Source organism: Selaginella moellendorffii, unplaced genomic scaffold, assembly GCF_000143415.4.
Source record: "Selaginella moellendorffii unplaced genomic scaffold, v1.0 SELMOscaffold_16, whole genome shotgun sequence".
In the NCBI taxonomy this organism is placed as follows: domain Eukaryota; kingdom Viridiplantae; phylum Streptophyta; class Lycopodiopsida; order Selaginellales; family Selaginellaceae; genus Selaginella; species Selaginella moellendorffii.
Window position 1 is genome coordinate 554,231 of NW_003314277.1, and position 21,574 is coordinate 575,804.

At 47.8% G+C, this 21,574-nt stretch overlaps 9 protein-coding genes across 18 annotated transcripts; 4 read left to right on the plus strand and 5 right to left on the minus strand.

The window, feature by feature from the left end:
* Positions 1 to 905: 905 nt before the first annotated feature.
* On the minus strand, positions 906 to 2,383 carry LOC9642327 (NADH dehydrogenase [ubiquinone] 1 alpha subcomplex assembly factor 3). The gene is made up of 6 exons (XM_002971178.2): positions 2,250 to 2,383; positions 2,111 to 2,188; positions 1,569 to 1,685; positions 1,469 to 1,503; positions 1,307 to 1,407; positions 906 to 1,246 (listed from the first exon to the last, which is right to left on the minus strand). The coding sequence occupies exons 1-6, from the start codon at positions 2,321 to 2,323 to the stop codon at positions 1,142 to 1,144; spliced, it is 510 nt and encodes a 169-aa protein (XP_002971224.2). The 5' UTR covers positions 2,324 to 2,383; the 3' UTR covers positions 906 to 1,141.
* A 9-nt stretch (positions 2,384 to 2,392) lies between these two features.
* Positions 2,393 to 2,752, minus strand: LOC112346662 (protein phosphatase 1 regulatory subunit INH3-like). The gene has a single exon (XM_024676151.1). The coding sequence runs from the start codon at positions 2,750 to 2,752 to the stop codon at positions 2,393 to 2,395; it is 360 nt and encodes a 119-aa protein (XP_024531919.1).
* A 139-nt stretch (positions 2,753 to 2,891) lies between these two features.
* Positions 2,892 to 6,279, minus strand: LOC9642328 (exportin-2). Of its 3 annotated transcripts, XR_002992513.1 has the most exons (4): positions 5,148 to 6,279; positions 3,242 to 5,077; positions 3,129 to 3,180; positions 2,892 to 3,082 (listed from the first exon to the last, which is right to left on the minus strand). XR_002992513.1 is itself a non-coding variant. In XM_002971179.2 (3 exons), exons 1-2 carry the CDS (start codon positions 6,190 to 6,192, stop codon positions 3,255 to 3,257), a joined length of 2,868 nt encoding a protein of 955 aa, XP_002971225.1. In that variant the 5' UTR covers positions 6,193 to 6,279; the 3' UTR covers positions 2,892 to 3,085; positions 3,250 to 3,254. The 3 variants fall into 3 exon arrangements, 2 of the variants coding, with proteins under 2 accessions (XP_002971225.1, XP_024531765.1); XM_002971179.2 differs by lacking the exon at positions 3,129 to 3,180 and having other exon boundaries at positions 2,892 to 3,085; positions 3,250 to 5,077; XM_024675997.1 differs by lacking the exon at positions 2,892 to 3,082 and having other exon boundaries at positions 3,126 to 3,180.
* A 398-nt stretch (positions 6,280 to 6,677) lies between these two features.
* Positions 6,678 to 8,474, plus strand: LOC9642329 (heat shock 70 kDa protein 12A). The gene has a single exon (XM_002970968.1). The coding sequence runs from the start codon at positions 6,678 to 6,680 to the stop codon at positions 8,472 to 8,474; it is 1,797 nt and encodes a 598-aa protein (XP_002971014.1).
* A 2,343-nt stretch (positions 8,475 to 10,817) lies between these two features.
* Positions 10,818 to 12,116, plus strand: LOC9641610 (small GTPase LIP1). Of its 2 annotated transcripts, none has more exons than XM_002970969.2 (6): positions 10,818 to 10,925; positions 10,990 to 11,081; positions 11,131 to 11,248; positions 11,309 to 11,607; positions 11,772 to 11,825; positions 11,894 to 12,116. In XM_002970969.2, exons 1-6 carry the CDS (start codon positions 10,841 to 10,843, stop codon positions 12,047 to 12,049), a joined length of 804 nt encoding a protein of 267 aa, XP_002971015.2. In that variant the 5' UTR covers positions 10,818 to 10,840; the 3' UTR covers positions 12,050 to 12,116. The 2 variants fall into 2 exon arrangements, with proteins under 2 accessions (XP_002971015.2, XP_024531949.1); XM_024676181.1 differs by having other exon boundaries at positions 10,848 to 10,925; positions 11,338 to 11,607.
* Positions 12,117 to 14,717: 2,601 nt separating this feature from the next.
* Positions 14,718 to 17,319, minus strand: LOC112346644 (uncharacterized protein SYNPCC7002_A1628-like). 7 transcript variants are annotated; one of them, XR_002992537.1, is made up of 13 exons: positions 17,221 to 17,319; positions 16,927 to 17,078; positions 16,752 to 16,865; positions 16,584 to 16,688; positions 16,397 to 16,503; positions 16,218 to 16,324; positions 15,938 to 16,150; positions 15,837 to 15,889; positions 15,676 to 15,779; positions 15,453 to 15,597; positions 15,140 to 15,392; positions 14,957 to 15,082; positions 14,718 to 14,907 (listed from the first exon to the last, which is right to left on the minus strand). XR_002992537.1 is itself a non-coding variant. In XM_024676104.1 (10 exons), the coding sequence occupies exons 1-10, from the start codon at positions 17,308 to 17,310 to the stop codon at positions 15,521 to 15,523; spliced, it is 1,122 nt and encodes a 373-aa protein (XP_024531872.1). In that variant the 5' UTR covers positions 17,311 to 17,319; the 3' UTR covers positions 15,429 to 15,520. The 7 variants fall into 7 exon arrangements, 1 of the variants encoding a protein (XP_024531872.1); XR_002992538.1 differs by lacking the exon at positions 14,718 to 14,907 and having other exon boundaries at positions 14,912 to 15,082; positions 15,676 to 15,725; XR_002992536.1 differs by lacking the exon at positions 14,718 to 14,907 and having other exon boundaries at positions 14,912 to 15,082; positions 15,498 to 15,597.
* Positions 15,047 to 15,358, plus strand: LOC9641612 (putative lipid-transfer protein DIR1). The gene has a single exon (XM_002970971.1). The coding sequence runs from the start codon at positions 15,047 to 15,049 to the stop codon at positions 15,356 to 15,358; it is 312 nt and encodes a 103-aa protein (XP_002971017.1).
* A 679-nt stretch (positions 17,320 to 17,998) lies between the features above and the next one.
* On the plus strand, positions 17,999 to 19,336 carry LOC9641613 (pentatricopeptide repeat-containing protein At3g46790, chloroplastic). The gene has a single exon (XM_024676152.1). It carries the CDS (start codon positions 17,999 to 18,001, stop codon positions 19,334 to 19,336), a length of 1,338 nt encoding a protein of 445 aa, XP_024531920.1.
* A 143-nt stretch (positions 19,337 to 19,479) lies between these two features.
* On the minus strand, positions 19,480 to 21,439 carry LOC9641614. Its single transcript, XM_024676099.1, has 4 exons — positions 20,929 to 21,439; positions 20,407 to 20,577; positions 19,909 to 20,349; positions 19,480 to 19,846 (listed from the first exon to the last, which is right to left on the minus strand). Exons 1-4 carry the CDS (start codon positions 21,334 to 21,336, stop codon positions 19,592 to 19,594), a joined length of 1,275 nt encoding a protein of 424 aa, XP_024531867.1. The 5' UTR covers positions 21,337 to 21,439; the 3' UTR covers positions 19,480 to 19,591.
* Between the last annotated feature and the right edge of the window lie 135 nt (positions 21,440 to 21,574).

Here is a 21,574-nt window from a genome sequence, read left to right on the forward strand (position 1 = left end):
TGAGGGAGGCCTGCCGTGCACGCCAAGTGAAGGGTGGCGTCACGGATGACGGTGGACATGTCACGGATGACGCCCGGGCTTTGTTTGGTGGCGGGCCCGGGAAAATCCACATCTTTTCTGTGGCCCATTTTTTCTCCTCTTACTCCATTTTTATTTTGATTGGGAAACGGTGGCCATTTCTCACCTATGATGGCCCAATTATCAAATTGTCGCTCAACCCCGTTCCGGCCACTCGTCCGCTCACTCACGACCAATGCGAGAGCCAAAAAAGAAAAAACACTTTGATTCTGACAAAAGGAGAAAAAAAGAGGGAAAAAGAATGGAAAGAAAATCCGGTTGTGTCCGCTATAATGCGTACCATGCATGCGCACGATAATTTATATGTGGACCGCATATCATATACTTTTTACATGGTTTGTGCAACCAAGGGGGACAATGCAAATGTGTGCGATTCTTTCTTTCTTTCTTTCTTTCTTCGCATTCACACCAAAGAATGATACCCTTGATGACCGTCTCTCGTCTTGTGGCTGACGTATCGTATTTGCCCCGGTAGATCTTTTGGGGAATGCTGGTACGAATGTTTTGCCTTTAAAGCCAAGACGTTGCAAATGCCCAACCAGTTTAATTAGTAGACTTTAAACCTTAACTTCGAGCTCGGGATTTCGATTTCCATCTCTTTGTTTTGTTTTGTTTTGTTTTGTCCAAAGCAACGGCGGCAACCTCACTTAGATTGCGTGAAGACTTTGTAACGTGTTCCACTCTTGCTGGGAATTAAGTATTCCCGCGGGATATTCTCCCTGTCGCGCCCCAGGGCGACAAGCCAACGCCATCCCAGCACCAGTCAACGCACCAGTCCACCGTACGTGGCTTGTTCCTTGTTTTTCTTTTTGTTTTGCCCATTCTCCTTTCGCTCGAGACGAACGCGTCGGGCCAGTTTATATTGTAACTTAAGCTTTCTTCCTCCATTTTTTTGCATTCTCTCTCCTTTCCTCCACCGTTTTGGCACTGCAGAGTTGACGAGTGTGCAAAAGGCAGGAGAAAAATAAAAATCGATTCTCTGGTACTGTCTGAATCCTTGAAGTGATTGATGGATTGGATCGAGCAAACGCCCCTTTTGGCGACGAAGGAGTGTGGCAAGTTCTTAGAAAGGATGGGTGCGCTCGGGTTCTTTGCCGCAAGGCAGCATTGCGGCCACTACGTCGCGGCACTCGACGTTCATGAAATTGAATGCGATGGCAGCATGCCTCTGTTTGAAGGGAGAAAAACTTTGCGAGTGAGGACAAAATGGAATTGTTACGAGACGTACCGAATCGACGGATTCGATCTTGATATTTCTGGATTTAAGAAACTCCTTCACTTCTTTGCTGGGAAACTTCGTCGTGTTCCCGGTTCCGAGCACCAAGATCTCTGTGGAGATGGAGAAAACTTTAGAGAAGTTTGCGAGAGCTGGAGTGTTTCAGTGGAGAACCTGGAGTTGGAGTCAGTAGATCAACAATCGCCAAGCTGCAAAGACGATCGTTTCAGTTTAGAGAAAAAACTAGCACGAAGGAAAAGAAAGGAAAACAGACCTTTCGGGGGTGATTTCTTCAAACGTTTTCGGAGTCCATGACAGGACAAACTTGCTAAGGCATATGATTGAATCGAAATATTCGACCTGATCCACCGAGAAGCTTTCCTCACTTAGTCTGCACAGAAGTGAGAAAGATTAACATAAAGAAAAAACACCATAGCTAGAACAAGAAAAAAAAAGAGCTTAAAGTTCTCAAACTTCTCAAACATCGCAAGAGAAACAAAGAAAACGAAGTTGAATCTAGAAGAAAGAAATAAAAAGAGCTCAAGTTCTCAAACTTCTCAAAAAGCGCAAGAGAAACAAAGAAACACAGAAGTTCTCAAAGCAAAAAATCTAGAAGAAGGAAAATAAAGAGCTCGAGTTCTCAAACTAATCATAAAACGCAAGAGAAACAAATAAACACAGAAGTTCTCAAAGCAAAAAATATAGAAGAAGGAAAACAAAAGAGCTCACGTTCTTTCTTAAAAACTCAAGAGAAACAAAGAACCTCAAGCAAAAGAAAGAAACCAATGGAGTTTCCGTAAAAAAAAGAGAACTTACGCATCCACGGCGACGCGCCCCGAGCTCTCTTTCATTTTGCCAAACAGATCAAAGTCGTGAATAGAGGTCGTATTGCCCCTGATAAACCCTAGCTTCCATCAGCAACGAAGAATCGATCGATCGAAATGGATCACATTACCTCCTGTGCTGCGCGATCCCGGCCGCGCCTCTCGCAAAATGCGCTACCCGGGCGCGCGCCAGCGCCATCGCCATCACCAGAACCCTTGGCGTCAAGAAGCACGAGGACCGTTGGATTCGAAACAACCGACGGCCGAGACTAGCTTATTTCTTACAACACTCGTGGTGTTCATGGTGTTTGGAAGAGGACGATCCATCCATTGTCGAGCTCTTCCTTTCCAATTTCTCCTTCTTCTTCATCTTCTTCTTCTCATCGCCCGGATCGCCATCGTCTTCGCTGCTGCTGCTGTCCGTGAATTCCTCCTCCTTGTGGAAAATGCAGCAAATCTTGGAGCTCTTCTTGTCCAAGAACTCGTTGTCGACAGTGTCCGCCTTCCAACTCACCTTCTTCTTGCGCCGCGGCGCCAGGCGCAGCGTCAGCCTCTCCAGTTGCCGCGGCTGTTGCAGCGTCACCGTCGTCGTCGCTGTCGCGCTCGATGACGATGCCGCGCCATTGCTCGCCATCGAAATCCAAGCTCCCCCGTCACTCGATCGAGCGAATTGGGATCCCACCACTGAAGAACCCTAAAACATTAAACTCGAGCTCACCGGTTTCGAACCACATTCAAAGAACCCTACAACTTAAAAACTCGAGCGACAAATAATATTCGAACGATTTAAATTTTGGTCTTTCTTTCCATTCATTCCAAACAAACTCATCCGATCAAAATGACAAGAAGCTCGATCCAAAGGAAGCTCGACTCGATCGATGGAAACAGACGACTCACTCCGATCCAAACGCCAAGAAGCTCGAAGAACAATCCCCACACTAGCAACAATTCGAAGAACCGATACCTGCGAGAGACAAAACGATGACGAGAACGCTAAGATCTTCGAGTACCTGGAGTTCTAGACGATTGTAGCTGGCAATTCCACTAGCAACAACTCGCTATCTGCGAGAGAGAAAAACGATGACGAGAACGAGAACTAAAATACCAAAGATCTTTCGAGTACCTCGTTTCGAGTTCTAGACGATTGTAGTCCGGTACGCGTTACACATCTGGCGTAGCGCTTCCTGGTTGCCTGCGTCGAGATGCTGCTGGATCACTCCCGGGAATTTGCCCGGGTACTGCATCGAGAGCCTGTTGAGCGAGTGGCAAAGGTACTCCTTGGCGTCCTTGATCTCCTTGAGAGGATCATCGTCCTTCTTCCCAGCGTGGTGGAGCTGCGCGTAGACTCCACCATACCCGGTCACCTGGTCCAGCTCCGGAACATCGGTTTCTTCCGCCACTCTTTCCTCCTCGGGCCTCACCAGCAACACCACCACGTTGTTGAGCAGCTTCCCCCAGAGCTGATCCTCCGCGAGAAGTAGAGCCGACTCGCACAAAAGCCTCGTCGATGCCACGGCGCACAGCTTCGTCTCGATGCTTCCAGAGATGGAACTCAGCGTCGGGATCCAAAACTGCTGCAGCACGTCCACGAAGAGCCGCGGCTGCGTCGGGCTCACCTTGTTCACCGAGTCGACCAGCACCGCTTGGCCGTGCTTCACCGTGAAGAGCGACATGAAGAGCACCAGCAGCTTGAGGAACTTGACGGTGCGGTGCTCTCCCATGAGCCGGGAGAAGAAGGCCGTCCATAGATGCGGGACGATCGGCATGAGCAAGTCCTGGCTGAGGCTCTCCACCATCGCGTTGGCGATGTAAAATGCGTAGTCCTCCGTGCTCTTCCGGGACACCAGCCTACTGAAAACGTTGTAGACCTCCTGCAGCTGGTTTCCCTGTGCTATCTCCCGAGGTGCTTTGAGCAGGAAGGCCTGGAGAAGCCGGATGATGGCAGGAACGTTGGCCGACTTCTGCCAGAATCTCTGGTCGATCAGCACCGGAAAAATCACCAGGTACTCCCTGGGAATAGGCTGGCCCCTCGACTCGATCAGCTGCGCAAGTATCTGAAACGCGTACGGCTGGAACTCGGCAACGTCGTTCTGGAGGATGAACTGAAACACCGGAAACAGCTTCCCTTCGAAGGCCATCACCACTTCTTGGTCCCGTTCACAAGCCTTCCTCACGAGCACGGACACCGACTCAAAGATGTAATGGTTGAACGTCGGATTGGTCGGGTTCCTGCATACCTTGCCGAGAATCCCCACGAGGTCGTCCAAGTATTTCACGGACATCGGGCCAACCTCCGCCACGGAGAGAACTCTCATGATGCACTTCATCACGTAGGGATTCTCCTGAGAGTCTGGGAATTGCAAGGCACTGAGCGCGTTGGCCAGGAGCTGGCTCTGAAAGGGAGCGAGGTCTGCCGAAGAATAGCGTGGCACTCCTCCGTCTCTCACCAGTAGCAGCTTTTCCACACACCCAGCAGCATACGAGTGCACCACGTTGGTTGAGCTGACCAAGAGCTGGATGATCTGCGGCATCAGTTCCAAGACTACCGGTTTCGGCACGGCGCTCCTGAAGGTCGTGATGAACTTGAGCGCATCAGCCACGAGGATATCGGTTGAGCCTCGAAGCTCGGGGTTGATTTGCGACGCAAGGAACTGCTCAACGTTGACAAGATCAGTTGTCACAGCTCCAGTCAAAGGCTGCTTCTGTGCCAAGGCGACGATCAAGTAGATGGCCGTATCCTTGTCTTTCCAGTTCCCTGTCGGATTTGCAGAGTAACTCGCACCTAGCTGTCCTAAGTAGCCGGAAACCAAACCAGTAACTTGGTCCCTGTACCGCAGCATAAGCCCCTTCACAAGCTCGCAAGCTATACGCCTTCTGGTATCCGTGTCACTTCCCTCGATGTCTCTTCTTATGTACTCCAGAGGATTCAATTCGAAAAGCTCCTCATCTTCCGCTCTAACTGTAAAGCAGCAGAGAAACGTGAGCTCGACATGAAGAAAAAAATAAAACTAAGAGAGAAATATACTTACTTCTAACGTTTGGGATGGCGATACTTTCGCAAATCTGTCTCAGGGTGTCCGCGCCGCTAAAGAGCGCATGATGCACGCTCTTACTGACCGTCGTCAAGAACTTCATAGCCGACATTGCCAGTCGGTCGTGCGCTGGCTGCAGCGACGTAGACATCAACAGGTTCCAAACATCCGTCGCAAATCTCTGGAGATAGTCTCTAAACTCCTCCTCGTTCTTCTCCATGTAAAGGTTTATGTTCTCGCAAACGGCAGTCTTGAGCTGATCCACGACGCTCTCCTTCTCGGCATCCCTCTCCGCCAGAACCGGGTTAGAGTACATGAGATAGTACTCAAACTCGTCCATCCACTCTCTCATGTGGTTCTCAAAAAACTCCGGGAGCTCCTGCGAGTTGAGCGAGTAGAAGATCCGGCAGCACAGCCTCTGGCACTCGAACAGCGGCCTGAGCGTCGCAGGATCCTGCGTAGCCTTGATCTGTGCCCCGGTCTTGGTGAAAATCTCCAGCAGCGGCGCGGCAAAACCATCCAGGCAGTACTTGAGATCGGTGTAGAGCTCCACGCTCTTGTATCCATATCTAAACTTCTTGAAGATGGAGTTGAGAGCTTGCAAGATCCCGTTGATGGTAGTGTAGCTTGTCGAAGTTGACAAACTCCCAACAAGCTCCGGGAGGAGCCCCTTCCAGTTGCTCGGGAAATCATGGCTGCTGATGATCGCGAGAGCTTCGCTCAGCTGGCTCTGGATCTTGGGCGACGAGCTGAGCATCAGCCTGACCACGTACCCCTTGATCTGCTCCTTCTCGCTGTCCTGGATCCGCAAATTCGCCTCCAGCTCGCCGGGATTCCATCGGAACTTGACATGGTTCTTGAAATGCACGGCCGCCGCTTGCCGCACCTGATCGTCCACCGCCGCCTCGCCAAGAAGCTGGAGAACAGCGACGCCATAGCCGGGCTGGGCCGAGGCGTTGGCGAGATAGAGCTCCGCCTTCTTTCTTGGCTCTGGATCCGGCGCTAGAGTATAGAGAAAGGCCTCAGAGAGATTTACCGCCATGGAGTCGGCGAACGCCGCATAAGCGCCAGAATCCCTCCTCGCCGCTCCTCGCAAAACCCTACACAGCCTTGGATAAACCCTAATCTAGCAAACAAAGAAGAGCGCTTTAAATTAGAACCTACTCATTGGCGAGTCCCTTGTACAGGAATGGTGACGATGGGATTTGGTTTGTCGAATTTACAGGGATGTTGGTTTGAGAAGTAAAAATCCCCTCCCCAAAGTATCGTCGTCGAATCAAAAGGATGAACACACACAAAAAAAAAGAGAGCGAGAATTTGGAAGAACAAAATAATGCTAAGATGGTCGTTTTCAAGCGGCTGCGATGAAAAGATCGGCCAGAGCTTTTCCAGAAAACAAATAGGCAGGAAGGAGAGCCTACATTTTTATGTTTTCCAAGAAAGATCATAAGGATCCTAAATTCCTCGACTTGTAATTAATGAGAATCGGCTGATAGTTTCTCGGTGGTGGTAGCGGTGTGTGCGGCTATGGCTTCCAGCTCTCGTTCTTCCCAACCAAAGGTGATAGTGGGCTTAGATTTTGGGACTACATTTTCCGGCTTCTCGTTCGCGCATCGCTCTGATCCGGATGATGTGCAAAGCTTCTACGACTGGCCAGATGCCGGCAGGCCCTACTGCAAGACGCAGACCAGCTTGTTCTACTCTCCAGCGGGAGAGCTTCTTGCTTGGGGATGGAGCGCGCTCAAAGCCTACTCGGAAGCTCTCCAGGTTTCCTCCAGCACTGGCCAAGGCGAGGTGGGTCTCCTAGTGTCCAAGTTCAAGCCCATTCTCGAAGATGGCGAGCTCGCGAAGAGTATGCTGGAGGTTCTTCCGGGTTGGGCGACTGCGGAAAAGCTCATAGTGGATTATCTCGGTTGCATCTCCGAGTTTATTGGCGGGCATCTCCGGCAAAAGTATGGCTCGTGCCTGCTCCGAGAAGAGGTTGCCTGGTGTCTCTCCGTGCCTGCGATCTGGAGCGATGCTTCCAAACGCAAGATGGAGATTTATGCAGAGAATGCAGGGATCGTGAAGGGGAAGCATTGCTCCAGCTCCGAGGCGAGTTCATTCCCTCTCAAGATAGTTCTCGAGCCAGAGGCAGCGTCGTTTTACTGCCAGAAGCAGCTCAAAGACACGGCAATCCTGTGCAATGGTGACAAGTTTCTCACCGTGGACGTTGGTGGTGGGACGATCGACTTGGTGGTGCACGAGAAAGTCGAGGGTGGATCATCATACGAGGTGCGTGAGGTTTCAGCCAGTTCCGGGGAGCTGGGAGGAGGGACGTACGTCGACAAAAACTTCCTGGGCTTGCTCAAAAGAAAGATTGGGTGCTTAGAGAGCTTTGACGATCCAGAGACGCTTCACAAGATCACACGGTGGTGGCTGGGGTCTCTTGGAAAGAGTAGCTTCGATGGAACGGGTTTCAAACTCTATGAGCTGCCGCGGAAGCTCTCAAAGGCATGGAAGAAGTTTGATGAGCAGCTGGGATGCGCAGAGGGTCATGACGAGGAGTACTACGAGAAGATCAAGCTCAGCGAAGAAGAGCTGAGGGGCATCTTTGACACCGAGATCGAAAAAGTTGCAGCTCTCATCGACAAGCAGCTCTCTCATTGTCGTGACACGATGATCCAGCACGTCTTTCTGGTTGGCGGATTTGCTGAGAGTCCTTACCTCGTGAAAAAGATCACTGAGAAGTACAACTCGAGTAACGCTGGCGCAACGAGAGAGGTGATCGCTCCTCCATCTCCAGGTGCTGCCATATGCAAAGGCGCAGTGGCACTCGGATTTGGCACCGCTGCCGTTGTCTCGAGAATCTCCAAGAAATGGTATGGCTTGAGGACCGCGCAGAGGTTTCAGGAGGGTGATCGGGAGGAGTACAAGTTCGTGAATGATGAAGGAGTTGATATGTGCGATGAAAAGTTCCAGATATTTGTGAAGAACGGGGAATCTATTGCAGAGGACACATTCGTCTCTGACGGGAACTTTGGTCCGTCATTCGCGAAGCAGAGATCAATGACGATAGAGTTATTCAGTTCGAGTGGCGAAATTGCTCCAAGCTACGTCACTGATCCGGGCTGCAAGAGGCTGGGGAAGTACATCTTTGACATAAGCGAAAACATGGAGCTTGGGCACAAGCGGAGTGTTTTCGTGTCAATGTACTTTGGAAGGTCGAGCATCCAAGTGTTTGCGCAGCGGATCAACTTTGGAAAGAACCGACAGCCTGAGAAGCTCTACTGCGTTGATCTGAGTGGGTCTTCCATAGGCAGGAAGAGGAAATCGAGAATATAGAAAGATGGCCGCATATTATTATGTTAATAATACGGATTTAAGCGCCGCTAAAGAGCGCATGATGCACGCTCTTACTGGGACCGTCGTCAAGAACTTCATAGCCGACATTGCCAGTCGGTCTGCACCGGCTGCAACGACGTAGACACCAACAGGCTCCAGGCATCCTAGCAAATCTCTGGAGATAGTCTCAAGAGCGCTTTATATTAGAGCCTATAGTGCGGCGAGCTATTGCTTCTGGTGAGTCCATTATAGGAACGATGACGATGGCATTTGGTTTGTCGAATTTACAGGGATGTTGCTTTGCGTCAAAGAAAAAGTGGAAATCCTGGAAGAGAACACACAAAAAGAAAAGAGTGAGATTTTGATCCAAGAGGAAGAACGAAATAATGCTCATACCATCAAGAAGATTGTTGATTGCTTGTACTCCATGTCCAGCTTTCCATCCTTTGCTGCCTGGAAAAAAAACCATCAAAAAACTTTCAAAGACAACTAGTCATTGGATGCAAGCTTCATCAATTGTTGTTAAGAGAATGAAATCCTTTCCTTGTAAACTTTAGAGAATTATAGATTTTGAGGGTTTGAGTTCCAATTATTTAATTATTATATATTATAAAACAAATTGAAATGATATTTATTTAAATTAAATTAATAATAAATTAAGGAAAATTCTCTTAAGAAAATAAGAATTTTCTAAATTGTTACAAAAACTTTGTAATCACCAAAATCTATTAAATATTTGGTACCAATTGTTTCCTTCTTATTTAGTTTATTACTACTTTTAAAATTAATATAAAAATATTTTGTTCAACAAGTTTATAAATCTAGTAAAGCTAATAAGTAAGAATCAATATCATCATTAAAATAATGTTGAAATAAATTTAGCATAATGTAAAAAATCATTAAAAATATATAATATCAATCAAATAAACAATTGAAACTTAAATTTTATTTCAAAATATAGGTGATTATTATAGTAATATATATAGTTAATTTATTTATTTATATTGATATTAAAATTAATATAATTAAACAGAAAGATATCAAAACAATTAATTAAAATTTCTCTTTCTTTCAAGGGGTTAATGTATTTATCTCAAAAAAAATATAGTTATTACAACCTTTTGATTGTGAATGAGCTCAAAAATCTTATATGTGACAATCACCCCAAAAACGCTAAATTAAAAGTACAAAGAAGAATTATTTTAGGCAAAAATAACATTCAATAATTTATTTTTTAATGTTTGAATTATAATTACAAATTCAAAATGATTCAAAAAATAAAATCACTATAGTGCAATTAAAAGTGTGTTATACCTTTTTTTTGTGAAATATCAATATTCGCAAAGTTATATTTTTCACATATCACGCATCCTGTTTAAAGGACCACATATACACAAAAAAATAATTAACTAAAATTATTTTTTATTTTAAGGGGTTAATGTATTTGTCTTAAAAAAAATATAATCCTCACAACCTTTTAATTGTAAACAAGCTTAAAAATTCTATATACGACAATTATCCTAAAAACACTAAATTAAAAGTATAAAAAATGATTATTTTAGGCAAAGACAACATTCAATAACTCATTCTTTAGTGTTTTAATTACAATCATAATCTCAAAAAAATTCAAAAAATTAAATCACTGCAGTGTAGGTAAAAGTGTATCATACCGTATTCATGAAATGTTGATGTCTGTGAAGTTCTTCTTCTACATATCATACATCTTCTCTAAATTTATATATTTTTAGCTTATTTCATATTCTTTTAATCTTTTTTGATTCGACAAAAACAATTTGAATGTCCTTTAATCTTTTGTTTGATAGTGTTCTATAACACATATGTCAATGCCAATTAACAAAACAATATTAAAATTAAAATCTTAACACTCATCAAAATTAATATAATAACCAATAATTACCACTAACTACATGAATGAACCATTCTAAACTAAACAATAGCACATTATAGTTTTTCTTCACAAGATTAAATGCTTATTTACAGCATTGTGTTGTTTAATTATTTTTTAATTCATTTTAATTTATTTTAGTTTATTTCAATTTGTCAAATGCAAATTACCATATAATATTGTTAACTTGAGTTTTGTATACTTTTTGAACCTATCTAACTTGATCAATTTCCAGCTACATTTGTTGATTTCTAGCCACAACCAAACCACACTTTTTATTCTTAGTAACATTAGTGTGTCATCACTTTGGAAACAATTCACTTCAGCAGCTTGATTGCTTCTACTTGGGATTTGTTTTACATTCGTGTGTCATCACTTTAACAACACTTCAACTTGATAGAAAGTGAAGCTTGCAATGGTTGCATCTATAGAAAGAACTTTGGTTTAGGGTTTTGCCAAAATGCCGCCGAGTATGTACAGGAGGGCGAAGGAGGAGGCGCTGCCGCCGACGGGCCAGGTGCGCGTCCTCATCGTCGGCGACGCAGGTGAGCTCTGCTCTCGGTTTTCTCGAAATTTCAAGATCACGGCCGAGGGATCTCTCGCATCTAGGGGTCGGGAAATCCTCGCTCGCGCAGCTGATTGTGGATGGGAGCTGCGGCAAGGACGTCGCGCGGACGATTGGATGCACGGTTCACGTCAAGGTATCGATGTCCATTCTCTCTCTCTCTCTCTCATTACTGCTCTTGGCAGCACATCCAACACACTACACTGGCAAACAGCTTCCAGGATTTCTTCGTGGAGCTCTGGGACGTCTCGGGGAACGAGTGGTACAAGGATTGCCGCTCTCTCTTCTACTCGCAGATCAATGGTAAGCTTCTTCATCTTTTTTCTCTTCGGTTTTTCTAAGATGGTGCTCTACTGACACCAGGGATCATTTTTGTTCATGACTTGTCTCAGCGAAAGACCAAGAGCAGCCTCCAGAAGTGGGCGAGAGAAGTAGCCTCTCTGGGCCATTTCTCGGCACCGCTGCCATCGTCCGGCATGGGACTCGTTCCAGTGCCGTTCCTGGTGATTGGCAACAAGGCCGACATTGCTCCAAAGGCTGGTGGTAGCAGTGGCAATCTCGTTGACGCTGCAAGGCATTGGGTCGAGAAGCAAGGCCTCCTCTCTCCAACGGACGAGCTTCCTACGTCGGAAACATTCCCTGGAACTCAAGGTCTTCGAGCGGTATGTTTCCTTCTCGAAATCTGTAAGAATCCTCTAAAGTTGACAAGGAAAGGATCTCATTCTCTTATCAGCAGTTGATGAAGTTTGCATCGAATGACTAGTTCTCTTCATAGCTCTCAGAAGGTTTTTTTTATGGCTTTGATGGTTTGTTTTTCTCTTTCCAGGCAGCAAAGGACGGAGAACTGGACATGGAAGCAATCGACGATTTTTTCTCGATGGTATCATTATTTTTGTTCTTCCTCTTGGATCAAATTCTCGCTCTTTTCTTATGTGTGTGTTCTTCCAGTTAATTCGCCGACGCTACTTTGGGGAAGGGATTTCCACTTACTTTTCTTCGACGCAAAGCAACATCCCTGTAAATTCGACAAACCAAATGCCATCGTCATCGTTCATGTACAATGGTCTCGCCAGAAGCAATAGCTCGTCGCGCTATAGGCTCTAAAAGCGCTCTTCTTCGGCTATGAAGTTCTTTGACGATAAAAGAAATATGCGGCCATCTTTCTACGTTCTCGATTTCCTCTTCTTACCTTTATCCCTCGTCTCCGTGGTCAGATCAACGCATTAGAGCTTCTCGGTTCTTTCCAAAGTTGAGCCGTTGTGCAAGCACTTCGATGCTCAGGAAAATACTCCGCAGGTCCATGTCTTTGCTTACGAGCAATTTCGCAACTCGAACTGAGAGAACTAAGTTCCCTTCAGAGACGAAGGTATCCTCTGCAATAGTTCTTCACAAATATCTTGAACCTTTCATCGCACATATCAACCCCTTCATCATTCACTCCTCCTGATCACCACCTCTGATTCTGAACCCATACCATTTCTTAGAGATTCACGAGACAACGGCAGCAGTGCCAAATCTGAGTATAATTATATGCTTTATTTTATATCTCGACTTTTATTTATTAAAAAAGAAGAATGTGTGGAATGTTTGAAGAAGATGAAGTTACTTTATTATTTGGCATTACTTTATATGCTGGAAGTTTGATTGGAGGAGAGAACTATATGAGAAAAAATAATGGAGAGGTTATAATTAAAATAGTATGGAAAAGATGTTCAAAAAAGAGCATAATGGAGACGGAGAGCATGGTGTGAGATAGCAAAATTGTTATGAATAATTATGAGAAATAAAAGAGTATTGCTTTGGTGTTTCTCTCTCTCGTATTGACATTGTTGGTTCTGTTGCTAGGAACTTAAGTGTGTTTGAGTGTTGCATGGATAGCAAGCTTAACACCTTTGCCATGGACTAGGAATGTCAAGGAGAGAGTTCAATTTTATACCTTCTGTTAGCTTTGGAGGAATAATATTAGGAAAGCTTTTTATAATGCTATCACATTTCTAGCAACAATTACTTATGAATCTTTGTGATTGAAAGTGGATCTTGGCCTGGAATCGTCCTCTTCACCACAGGTCCTCAAGAACAATTGACAACTACTGACAAAGGGCTACTACAAAAGTGACTATACTCTCATGAATGGTCATAAGGATTTCTCCTGGCATTACTCGGAGTTGAAAGGATATGGATCCAGCATGTTTGTTCAAACAGTTTTATAAATTTTGCCTTCACAGAGATGCACACACTAATATTCATTATGGCACTTGCTCCGCGACTATGACGATTTTTCCGATAACGAGCTTTCCTGCGACGTGGAGCTGCTGAGGAAGCTTGGCCGGAAGGTGTGAGGTGGAGTGGAGATGCAGCAGCAAACGGCAATAGCATCAGCAGCTCGAGCAGTAGCGGTGCTAAAATATCATTATAAATTTATTATAAATTGATTACTAACCAATAATAACCTAAAAATGTAAAATTGATATTCAAAGGCAATAAAAACTTACCTTTCTCTATTTTATTGGATGAGTAAAACAGAAGACCGTTGGAATGAACATCAAGAACAAAGATACTCTCTGGATTTTTCTTGTCTTGGCTTTCTTGGCTCTCCAGGAAGGAAAAGCGCTTGGATATATAGGAAGTGATAATATTCTTGTTATAGCAGCCAGTTGATCGACAATGTGTAACCTGGCATTGCCTGGAAAGCATCCCCGGGGCTTCCAATCTCTCCAGCAGCTCGATCGCCGCCTGGAGTCCCTGGAAAGAAGAAGCGAGCAACATGACGATGGCGATGTCCCAGCTCCTCGGGCGGCACCGCCGCAAACAAAGCCAAGGCTCACAGCCTGCCACTTCGGACGAGCGCTGGGACTGTGGAAGGGCCAGCGATTCAAGCTCTGGCAGCAAAAGTCTGGCCTCCTGGATGGAAGATCCGCGGAGCTCGTCGTCAGTGGCAAGGACCGATTGAATGGAGGTCCGGATGAGCGATTCCTCAAGGCAGAGATGAGTTCCTGGGCTTGGGCTCCAAGGACTTCTTCTCCCAGGGAGGCTGCGATGATGTGGGGACTTGGCAACGAAGTGGAAGCCATCGAGAAATACTCCAAGATCACGGGAAACATCGTCAACCGCGAGACAGTGTTCACGATCTACAAGGAGAACGATGAGCTCTACGATTGGCTTGGAGGATTGCCGGACGGTCTTGTGGAGGAAGAAGAAGAAGAAGAAGAAGAAACTCTCAAGAAGAATAGTGGACTTAGTAAGATTCTGGAAGAAGAAAGGAAGAACAGTGGTGGTGATGGGATTTTGGGAGAAGGGAAACTCCTCGCGAAGAACAGCGGTGGTGGTGGCATTTTGGAAGTCAAGTGCCCGCATCGCAAAGTCCTTCCATGCCCGCTCACACTTCCATACTTCTACGTTCCTCAAGCGCAGGGATTGATGGAGATCCTCGACCGGGAGTGGCTCGATTTCTACTTCTGGACGCCGGGCGTGAGCAGCGTGCTGAGGATGAAGAGGGACCGAGACTACTGGGGATTGATCTTCCGGGTGATGAGCGAGTTTTGGTGGTCGAATGTAGTTCCTGCCAGGCAAGAGCGTGAGAGAGGCAGCCCAGAGGCTTTCATGCCCAGCGACACGCATCCTCTCACGCCCGCGGTGATCGAGAGGAGCCAGAAGATTGCGTCGCGGGCGAGAGTTATATGGACGGATTACCGAGGTGGTGGTCGAGAGGAGGACGAAGGGTCTTTCTCTTATACAATTCTTAAAAACTAGTACTGTTCTTCGATTCCTTCGCTAGAAAAATTTCTACGAGCAAAGCTTTGATCAGATAGATGATGATCATCGCAAACATTATCGCGAGAATCTCAAATAAGAGAGGGAGAGAGAATCCCATTGCGTGCAAATACCTTCCATTCGTCAAGAGGGGGAAGCTTACACCCATGATTCCTGGCGAGAATGCGTTACAAACTCCCGAGAGTCCACACCTTGTAGATCAAACCAAGCTTGCATTTCACGGGCTATATAAATTCGTACCTTGCTTCTCAGCTCCTCACAAAGCTTCAAGGAGCTCATACTTTCTTCACAGCTTTAGTTCTCGCGAGATTTTCTTCTTCTTTTGTATCCATGGCTCTCGCAAAGCTTGCGCTCGTGGTCTTGTTCCTGGCGGCGACAGTGGCTATTGTATCAGCGGTAGAATGCAAGAACAACATAGCGGACCTGTTACCGTGCCAGGCAGCGGCCCAGAGCGAAACGTCCACGCCCTCCACCGAGTGCTGCACCGCCGTTGGCAAGTTTAAGGATGATCCGGCTTGCCTGTGCAGCACCATCGCCGCGGCACAGGCCGCTGGATTCACCATCGATGCTCCAGTCGCGGCAACCATTCCCAAGCGCTGCAAGCTCGATGGATACCCGACGAGCTGCTCCAAATCCAAGTAGAAGTTCCAACGTTTTCTCCATCATGCTCGGCTTCCTGTCAAGTGTTAGTTGATGGTGCTTGCCGCGCGAATGTAATAAAACTTGTTCTCATCACCTTGAAAAATAAAAGTGTGGTTTTGTTTCTTTTCTTTTTGCTTACTTTGTGAGCGATTCTTCTGTGTTCTAGTCTGTGGCTAGTGTCCCGATGCCGTATCTGAGAGCAGCGGAGCGATAGACATCGGCATGAGCTTGGACGGATACTGTCACAGAAACTTAGCGTATTTAGCGAGTTTTCAGCTAGAAGTGAAGTAGGTGAAAGACGCAAAGTTGTTTTTTACCAGTGTGTGGCCGTGAATAGCCACCGCCCATTGTGATCACAAGTGGAACGCTACGTTGCATACAAGAACTATAGACCAAGTTGTTTCTCTGGAGCAAACCTTGCCTGGAAGTGAATGGAATGTTAAGCTACGCTCGGTGGGAAGATAGACAAAACAATTACCTGGACAAATTGAGACGACCAAAACTATCCTCTCGCAATGCATCAACACCGGCCTGGAAAAAACTGAAAGTTTAAAAAGCTTGAAAAGGATTATAGATTACCTGGAAGAAAACGAGCCCGGGGCTGTGAATTTGGAAGAGCTTGTCAAGCCAGTCTTTGAGAATTGAGACGTATTCCTCGTCACCGGTTTTGTCTGGTAAATCCACATCGTAGTCAGACTTCATCCTGGTTCGCCATGGATAGTTATTTGCTCCTTGAATACTGAAAGTAATCACTCTTTTATCGTTCTCAAATATTTGAGCAGTACCATTTCCCTGTGAGAGCCAGAACGTAAAATCGAATGTTGGATATAAATAAAGGAAGATAAATAAAAAAGCACACCTGATGGACATCGAGATCTATGACCAGAACTGGAGAAGCTAAATTACAACGAGATGGATAAGCTTCCAAAGCAGCTACTGCAGCGACAGAAATGTCGTTGAAAACACCTGCATTGGATCGATCAAATCCCGTTAGAAAAAAGAACAAAAAAGAAGAAGAAGAAAACAGAAACAACTTACAAAATCCCTCGCCGTGCTCAGGAAATGCGTGATGAGTTCCACCAGCAATGTTTGCAGCTGCTCTCCGCAATCCGAGCATGACAGCGTGCATTGCTGCTAGCGTTCCCCTGAAAGACATGATTTTTTCTTCCTATAACTCTCATAGTTATCCCACAAAAAATGAGGATACAAGAAGAAAAAACTTTACCCGGACGAGCAGCGAGAACGAGCAACAAGTTCTCGACTCCATGGAAAGCCTAGTTCTCTCTGTTCACGCTCGTTCAAAGCACCGCTAAACACTCGTTGCACATAGCTGGAAGAAACAATTCCAAAGAAGAAAATCAAACAAAGATTCAAAGCTAAAGTCCGTCCATACCTTTCACTGTGAACAAGACAGAGCTCGTTCTCAGTTGCCAATGGAGCTGGAAAAGTAGTGAGCAAATTCCGCAGTAGCAAATCTTCTTCTAAGATCATCCTAGTCGCTCTATACCTGAAAGAGCACCAAAGATAATTGGTTCTAGCTTTGTTTTGCCCGAAGAACACTCACTCACTTATCCATGGGAAACCTGTGTCCTTTCGGCAGAGGCACGACGTGATGATCCGCATAGAAAGCAATCAAAGTCGGACCTTTCCCAGCAGCAATAGCAGCTTGCAAGGTCGTTTGATTTTGCTCTGGAATCGAGCAAAGAGCCTTGCATCCATGCTTAAGAACAAAAAGAAAGAATTTCAGCAAAATGTAGCTAGAAATATCTAAGAAAAAAAGAAGAATCCCAAGCTAGAAATTCGTAATCATGAAAAAACGAAGAATTACAGGAGAATGTAGATCGAAATCTCGAATTCCATACCTTAGCTCCAATGCATCCAGCAAATGCCGCAGCGGAAAGAGACGCAAGCGCTGGACGGAGAAACTGCGTCATAGATAGAATGGACACCATAAACCCTAATTAGGGTTCTTCGCTATGGCGATGGCGGTCACTTAGAATTTGAAATGGAGAGCTCTCGATGAGGCTCCTGGCCCGGGCGGCCTTCTCCACATCCTCCACTCTCGCAGATCCCCAGAAACCCCACAGCTACCTCGCATCCCTCATCCGGCAATGCGGCGCCACAGGCGATCTGAAAGAGGGGCGGCGGCTCCACGAATCCATCGCCAGCAACGGCAATCTCGACCGGTTCCTCGCGAATCACCTCATCCAGATGTATGGCAGCTGCGGCAGTGTCGGCGAGGCGCGATCCACCTTCGATCGGATGCGCTGGAGGAACGTTTTCTCCTGGACTGTGATGCTCGCTGTGTATGCCCGCAATGGGCATTTGCTGGAGGCGCTGGATCTCTTCCGCCGGATGGATCTCGAGGGCGTGAAGCCGGACGATGTAACCTTCCTCGCCATCCTGGGCGCGTGCTCCTCCGCCAGAGATCTCGCCACTGGGAGCGATCTCCACGCCCGGATCGTGGCGAGTGGAATCGCGATCGATGTCGTTGTTGGCAGCGCGCTCGTCCACTTCTACTGCAAATGCGAGCTCCTGGATCGCGCCTGGGCGATCTTCCGCGAGATCCCCGACCCCAATGTTCTTACATGGACGTCGATCATCGCGGCGCACGCCGAGATGGGATTGCATCGCGAGGGGATGGATCTCTTCCGGAGGATGCAGCTCTCCGGCGTTAGCGCGGACAGGCTCGTGATCGCCAGCGTGCTCGAGTCCCTGGCCGTGCTAGGGCTCGCGGATCCATCCATCCGGAGCGCCGCGGCGCCGATTCGCGAGTGGATCTTCCTCTCCGGGCTGGAGCGCGATCCCTACCTGCGAACTGGACTGATCGCCATGTATGGGAAGTGGGGGCTCCTCCACGAATCCACGGCGATCTTCTTCCGCGAGAGCTCGCTGGATTCCAATGTGGTGGCCTGGACAGCGATGGTTTCGTCGTGCTCCCAGCACGGCCGCATCGATCTGGCCGTGGCGCTCTTCCACCGGATGAATCTCGAGGGCGTGCGGCAGGACCGCGTCTCGATGATGACGATCATGGACGCGCTCGCCAGCGATCCCTCGCATTGCCCGCGCAACCTCGCGGCGATCGGCGAGGCGATCGCGTCTTGCGGCCTGGAATCCAGCACCGCGATTGGGAACTCGCTCATCAATCTCCACGCCAAGAGCGGCCGGATCGAGCGAGCGCTGGAGATCTTCCACGGGATGATCCACAGGGACGTGATCTCCTGGGGCAGCATCATCACAGCGCTTGCCCAGAGCGGCAATGCCGCTGGCGTTCTAGCGATGCTCCGCGAGATGGATCTCGAGGGCACCAAGCCCGACGCCGTGGTGTTCGTCAGCGCGATCGATGCTTGCAAATCCAGTTCGCGCCTCGCCGACGGCCGGATCCTCCACGCCAGGGCGATCGCCAGCGGCGTCCACGATCGCATCCAGATCGCGAATTCCCTGCTCGACATGTACAGCAAGTGTGGGCGCCTGGATCTCGCCATGGCCGTGTTCTTGGCCCTCCCCCAGCGCGACACCATCGCCTGGAACTCGATCGTCATCTCCTTCGCGCAGCACGGCGATTGGATCCGCGCAAGGGAGCTCTTCCAAGCGATGCATCTCGAGGGAATGGAGCCCAGCCGCGTGACGATCGTGAGCATCCTCTCGGCGTGCCGCCACGCCGGGCTCTTGGAGGAGGCGCGGCGCTACTTCGTGTGCATGGCGGACGACCACGGCATCGATCCAGCGCTGCTCCACTACGGATCCATGATCGATCTCTTCGGCCGCGCGGGGTGGCTGGATCACGCCGAGGAGCTGGTGCGCGAGATGCCCATCCAGCCCGCGATCACGAGCGTGACGGCGCTGCTGGGATCTTGCCGGATCCACGGGGATGCGCGGCGGGCGTCCGGGGCAGCGGAGCAAGCGATCGATCTAGACCCAGAGAGCGCCGCTGGGGGATTAGCGCTACTATCCAATACATTCGCAGGGAAGGAATAGTGGAATGCGGAGAGCCCTAAAAATATATTCCTTTTTTGATACGCACTTTTAAATTAAAGCTTTTTAGAGGAAAAATCCATTTAGCTAATTTAATGGTAATTTCTGGTCATGAGTTACCATTAAGTTAAACTATTAAATTAGTGTGAGATAAAAGGCATATTCATTCTTTAGTTCAAGGGATAAAGGCAAATTCCTCGCCTTTATGCCAACTTTAAGAATCTTTTCGAACCTTTTCTCCTTTTTAAAGTAAAGAATCTAGTTTGGGTTTGATTGATCTTGCTGCTGGAGCGCGTCTTCGAGCAGATCTTCGCCAAACTCGAGAGCTGCGCATCGAAACATCTGGCTGTCCACCAGCTTATCTTCGTTGGCCACTCCCCACACTGCGTGCTCGAACACTTCCACCTCGATCGTCGCCACGAATGACTCTCGGCACGCGGGCTTCCACTCGAGCTTTCCAATCGGAGCAAGGATTTGCTCCGAGAACGACACCGGCGAAGCATAGCACAGAATCTAATCGCCAAGCCAAGAACAAAGAAGAGTTAGGAACGAGAAGAGAGAACCGAAAACCATACCTTGATAGTGTGTGAAGGACCAACTCCGGTTAATGCGAACTTCGCTTCCAGGGGAGAGAGCTGCACGTCCTTGAAAATGGTTCCAAGGTTGTTGGTGCGCAGATCCAATTTGCAGTTGGCCGATCGGTATCCGAGTGAGAAGACGTAAGGGGTCTCCAGGAGTTTACCGAGCTTGAACCGAGCTCCCGAGCAGACAATCTGGGAAGAATTATCCCGCGACATTCCCTGGAGCCACACATGACCGGCAGGGAAAGTTTCTCCCCAGTTCTTCTCCTGGTGCGCAAACCCGTCACCGTGAACCACCATGTTCTTGTCGCTGCTGAAAAATGTGTACTTTGCTCGGGAGCCCAGGCTGTGCACGTACCAATGGCACGGGAACAGTGGAACTTTCCCTGCCCAGCCTTCGGGGCCCTTTTTACTGTTGCCAGAATCCCATGGAACCTGGAAAAAACACCGGGATATGAGATTTTGTTTTGGTTCTGGAATGAAGAACATTACCGTGCCACTCGTCTCAACTCTGAGGTCGTAACCATTTAGCCGGACCTCCACCTCGGACTCATTCGGCTTCATCACGATTTTTCCAATGCCTGCAGCCTCCCACTGAAATCCCTTGGGCTCGTCGTCATTGTCAGCTCCAGACAAATCTCCTATCGTGCTAAACTTCGCGTCCTGCAAGAAGAAAACAGCCGGGGAAACTAAGAAACTTTCAATGAAGAAATGCAGGCCAAAAACACAAAAAAAACACCAGGGAGGATTGCAAAACAAGGATGCCGCAGTAAAAAGAAGGGAAAATAGGGAACACATGGAGACTAGAAAGCTAGTAAACTATGACCGATGAAAAAAAGCAAAAGAACAGTGGAGTGGACGAGATGGAGACTAGAAAGCTAGTAAACTATGATAAAACTCACACCCGAGATACTCGTAGACTTAAAACAAAACGAATGCTAGCAATCTAGGACTGCGTGAACTATAAAAAAAAATAGAAGAAAAAAAAACATACCTTGAAAGGGATAAACTCACCTTTGTTTTCACGGCCACAGCGTGTGTGCTACGCGATGAATCACTGAAGAGCAAAGTAACCTGGCTCTCCTGCGTCGCGTAATTCGTCGCCATGATCACACCAGCGCTGAATTGCCTCGGCTCATCCACAAGCCGTGTGTACCATCCCTCGAAGGAAGGATAGGGGCGAATCCTCTCCGGAAGAAGCCGGCTAAAGCTGGGTTTGTGAGGATCCCACGGATGCTGCCCCGAGAACTCCGCCTCCTCCACGGATTCCAGCACCGACGAGGAGCTCTCCTCCTCGCCCTTGGCCATTCTTACCGCGATTCCCCGATCAATGCCGCGGCGCCGCCGCGGCGCCGCGCTCAATCCTCCCGGGAAGGGCCACTGGCCGCATGCATTGCATGCCGCTACCGCCGCCGCTGCCATTCCAGTTGCATGCTACTGCCGCCAGCGCCGATCGAGAAGCCTTACATAGCGCCAGCTCCGCGGCGGGATCGATCAACACGAGCCCTGACAGCGACGCGCTAGGCATTCTCTCACCCAATAATCTAGCGCTAGGGTTTATGCCAAACTCCATGCTTATATTAGCTTAGCTTACACTAACAGTAACTAATTAGCTTAATAAGCGTGTCTAACCACGACTCGAACCGTTACTCCACGGTGG

Coding starts and splice junctions, on each gene's coding strand:
- LOC9642327 (XM_002971178.2), bottom strand. CDS start 2,323: ATGGCGATGGCGCTGGCGCGCGCCCGGGTAGCGCATTTTGCGAGAGGC. Junction 1,504..1,568: donor GAAGAAATCACCCCCGAAAG/GTCTGTTTTCCT, acceptor TCGTCTTTGCAG/CTTGGCGATTGTTGATCTAC. Junction 1,408..1,468: donor TCTACTGACTCCAACTCCAG/GTTCTCCACTGA, acceptor CCATCTCCACAG/AGATCTTGGTGCTCGGAACC.
- LOC112346662 (XM_024676151.1), bottom strand. CDS start 2,752: ATGGCGAGCAATGGCGCGGCATCGTCATCGAGCGCGACAGCGACGACG.
- LOC9642328 (XM_002971179.2), bottom strand. CDS start 6,192: ATGGCGGTAAATCTCTCTGAGGCCTTTCTCTATACTCTAGCGCCGGAT. Junction 5,078..5,147: donor CGCCATCCCAAACGTTAGAA/GTAAGTATATTT, acceptor GCTGCTTTACAG/TTAGAGCGGAAGATGAGGAG.
- LOC9642329 (XM_002970968.1), top strand. CDS start 6,678: ATGGCTTCCAGCTCTCGTTCTTCCCAACCAAAGGTGATAGTGGGCTTA.
- LOC9641610 (XM_002970969.2), top strand. CDS start 10,841: ATGCCGCCGAGTATGTACAGGAGGGCGAAGGAGGAGGCGCTGCCGCCG. Junction 10,926..10,989: donor CCTCATCGTCGGCGACGCAG/GTGAGCTCTGCT, acceptor TCTCGCATCTAG/GGGTCGGGAAATCCTCGCTC. Junction 11,249..11,308: donor CTTCTACTCGCAGATCAATG/GTAAGCTTCTTC, acceptor TACTGACACCAG/GGATCATTTTTGTTCATGAC.
- LOC9641612 (XM_002970971.1), top strand. CDS start 15,047: ATGGCTCTCGCAAAGCTTGCGCTCGTGGTCTTGTTCCTGGCGGCGACA.
- LOC112346644 (XM_024676104.1), bottom strand. CDS start 17,310: ATGGTGTCCATTCTATCTATGACGCAGTTTCTCCGTCCAGCGCTTGCG. Junction 16,689..16,751: donor TGTCTTGTTCACAGTGAAAG/GTATGGACGGAC, acceptor TGTTTCTTCCAG/CTATGTGCAACGAGTGTTTA. Junction 15,780..15,836: donor GGTCGTCTCAATTTGTCCAG/GTAATTGTTTTG, acceptor ATTCACTTCCAG/GCAAGGTTTGCTCCAGAGAA.
- LOC9641613 (XM_024676152.1), top strand. CDS start 17,999: ATGGATCTCTTCCGGAGGATGCAGCTCTCCGGCGTTAGCGCGGACAGG.
- LOC9641614 (XM_024676099.1), bottom strand. CDS start 21,336: ATGGCAGCGGCGGCGGTAGCGGCATGCAATGCATGCGGCCAGTGGCCC. Junction 20,578..20,928: donor CTGTGGCCGTGAAAACAAAG/GTGAGTTTATCC, acceptor TTCTTCTTGCAG/GACGCGAAGTTTAGCACGAT. Junction 19,847..19,908: donor GTCCTTCACACACTATCAAG/GTATGGTTTTCG, acceptor CTTGGCGATTAG/ATTCTGTGCTATGCTTCGCC.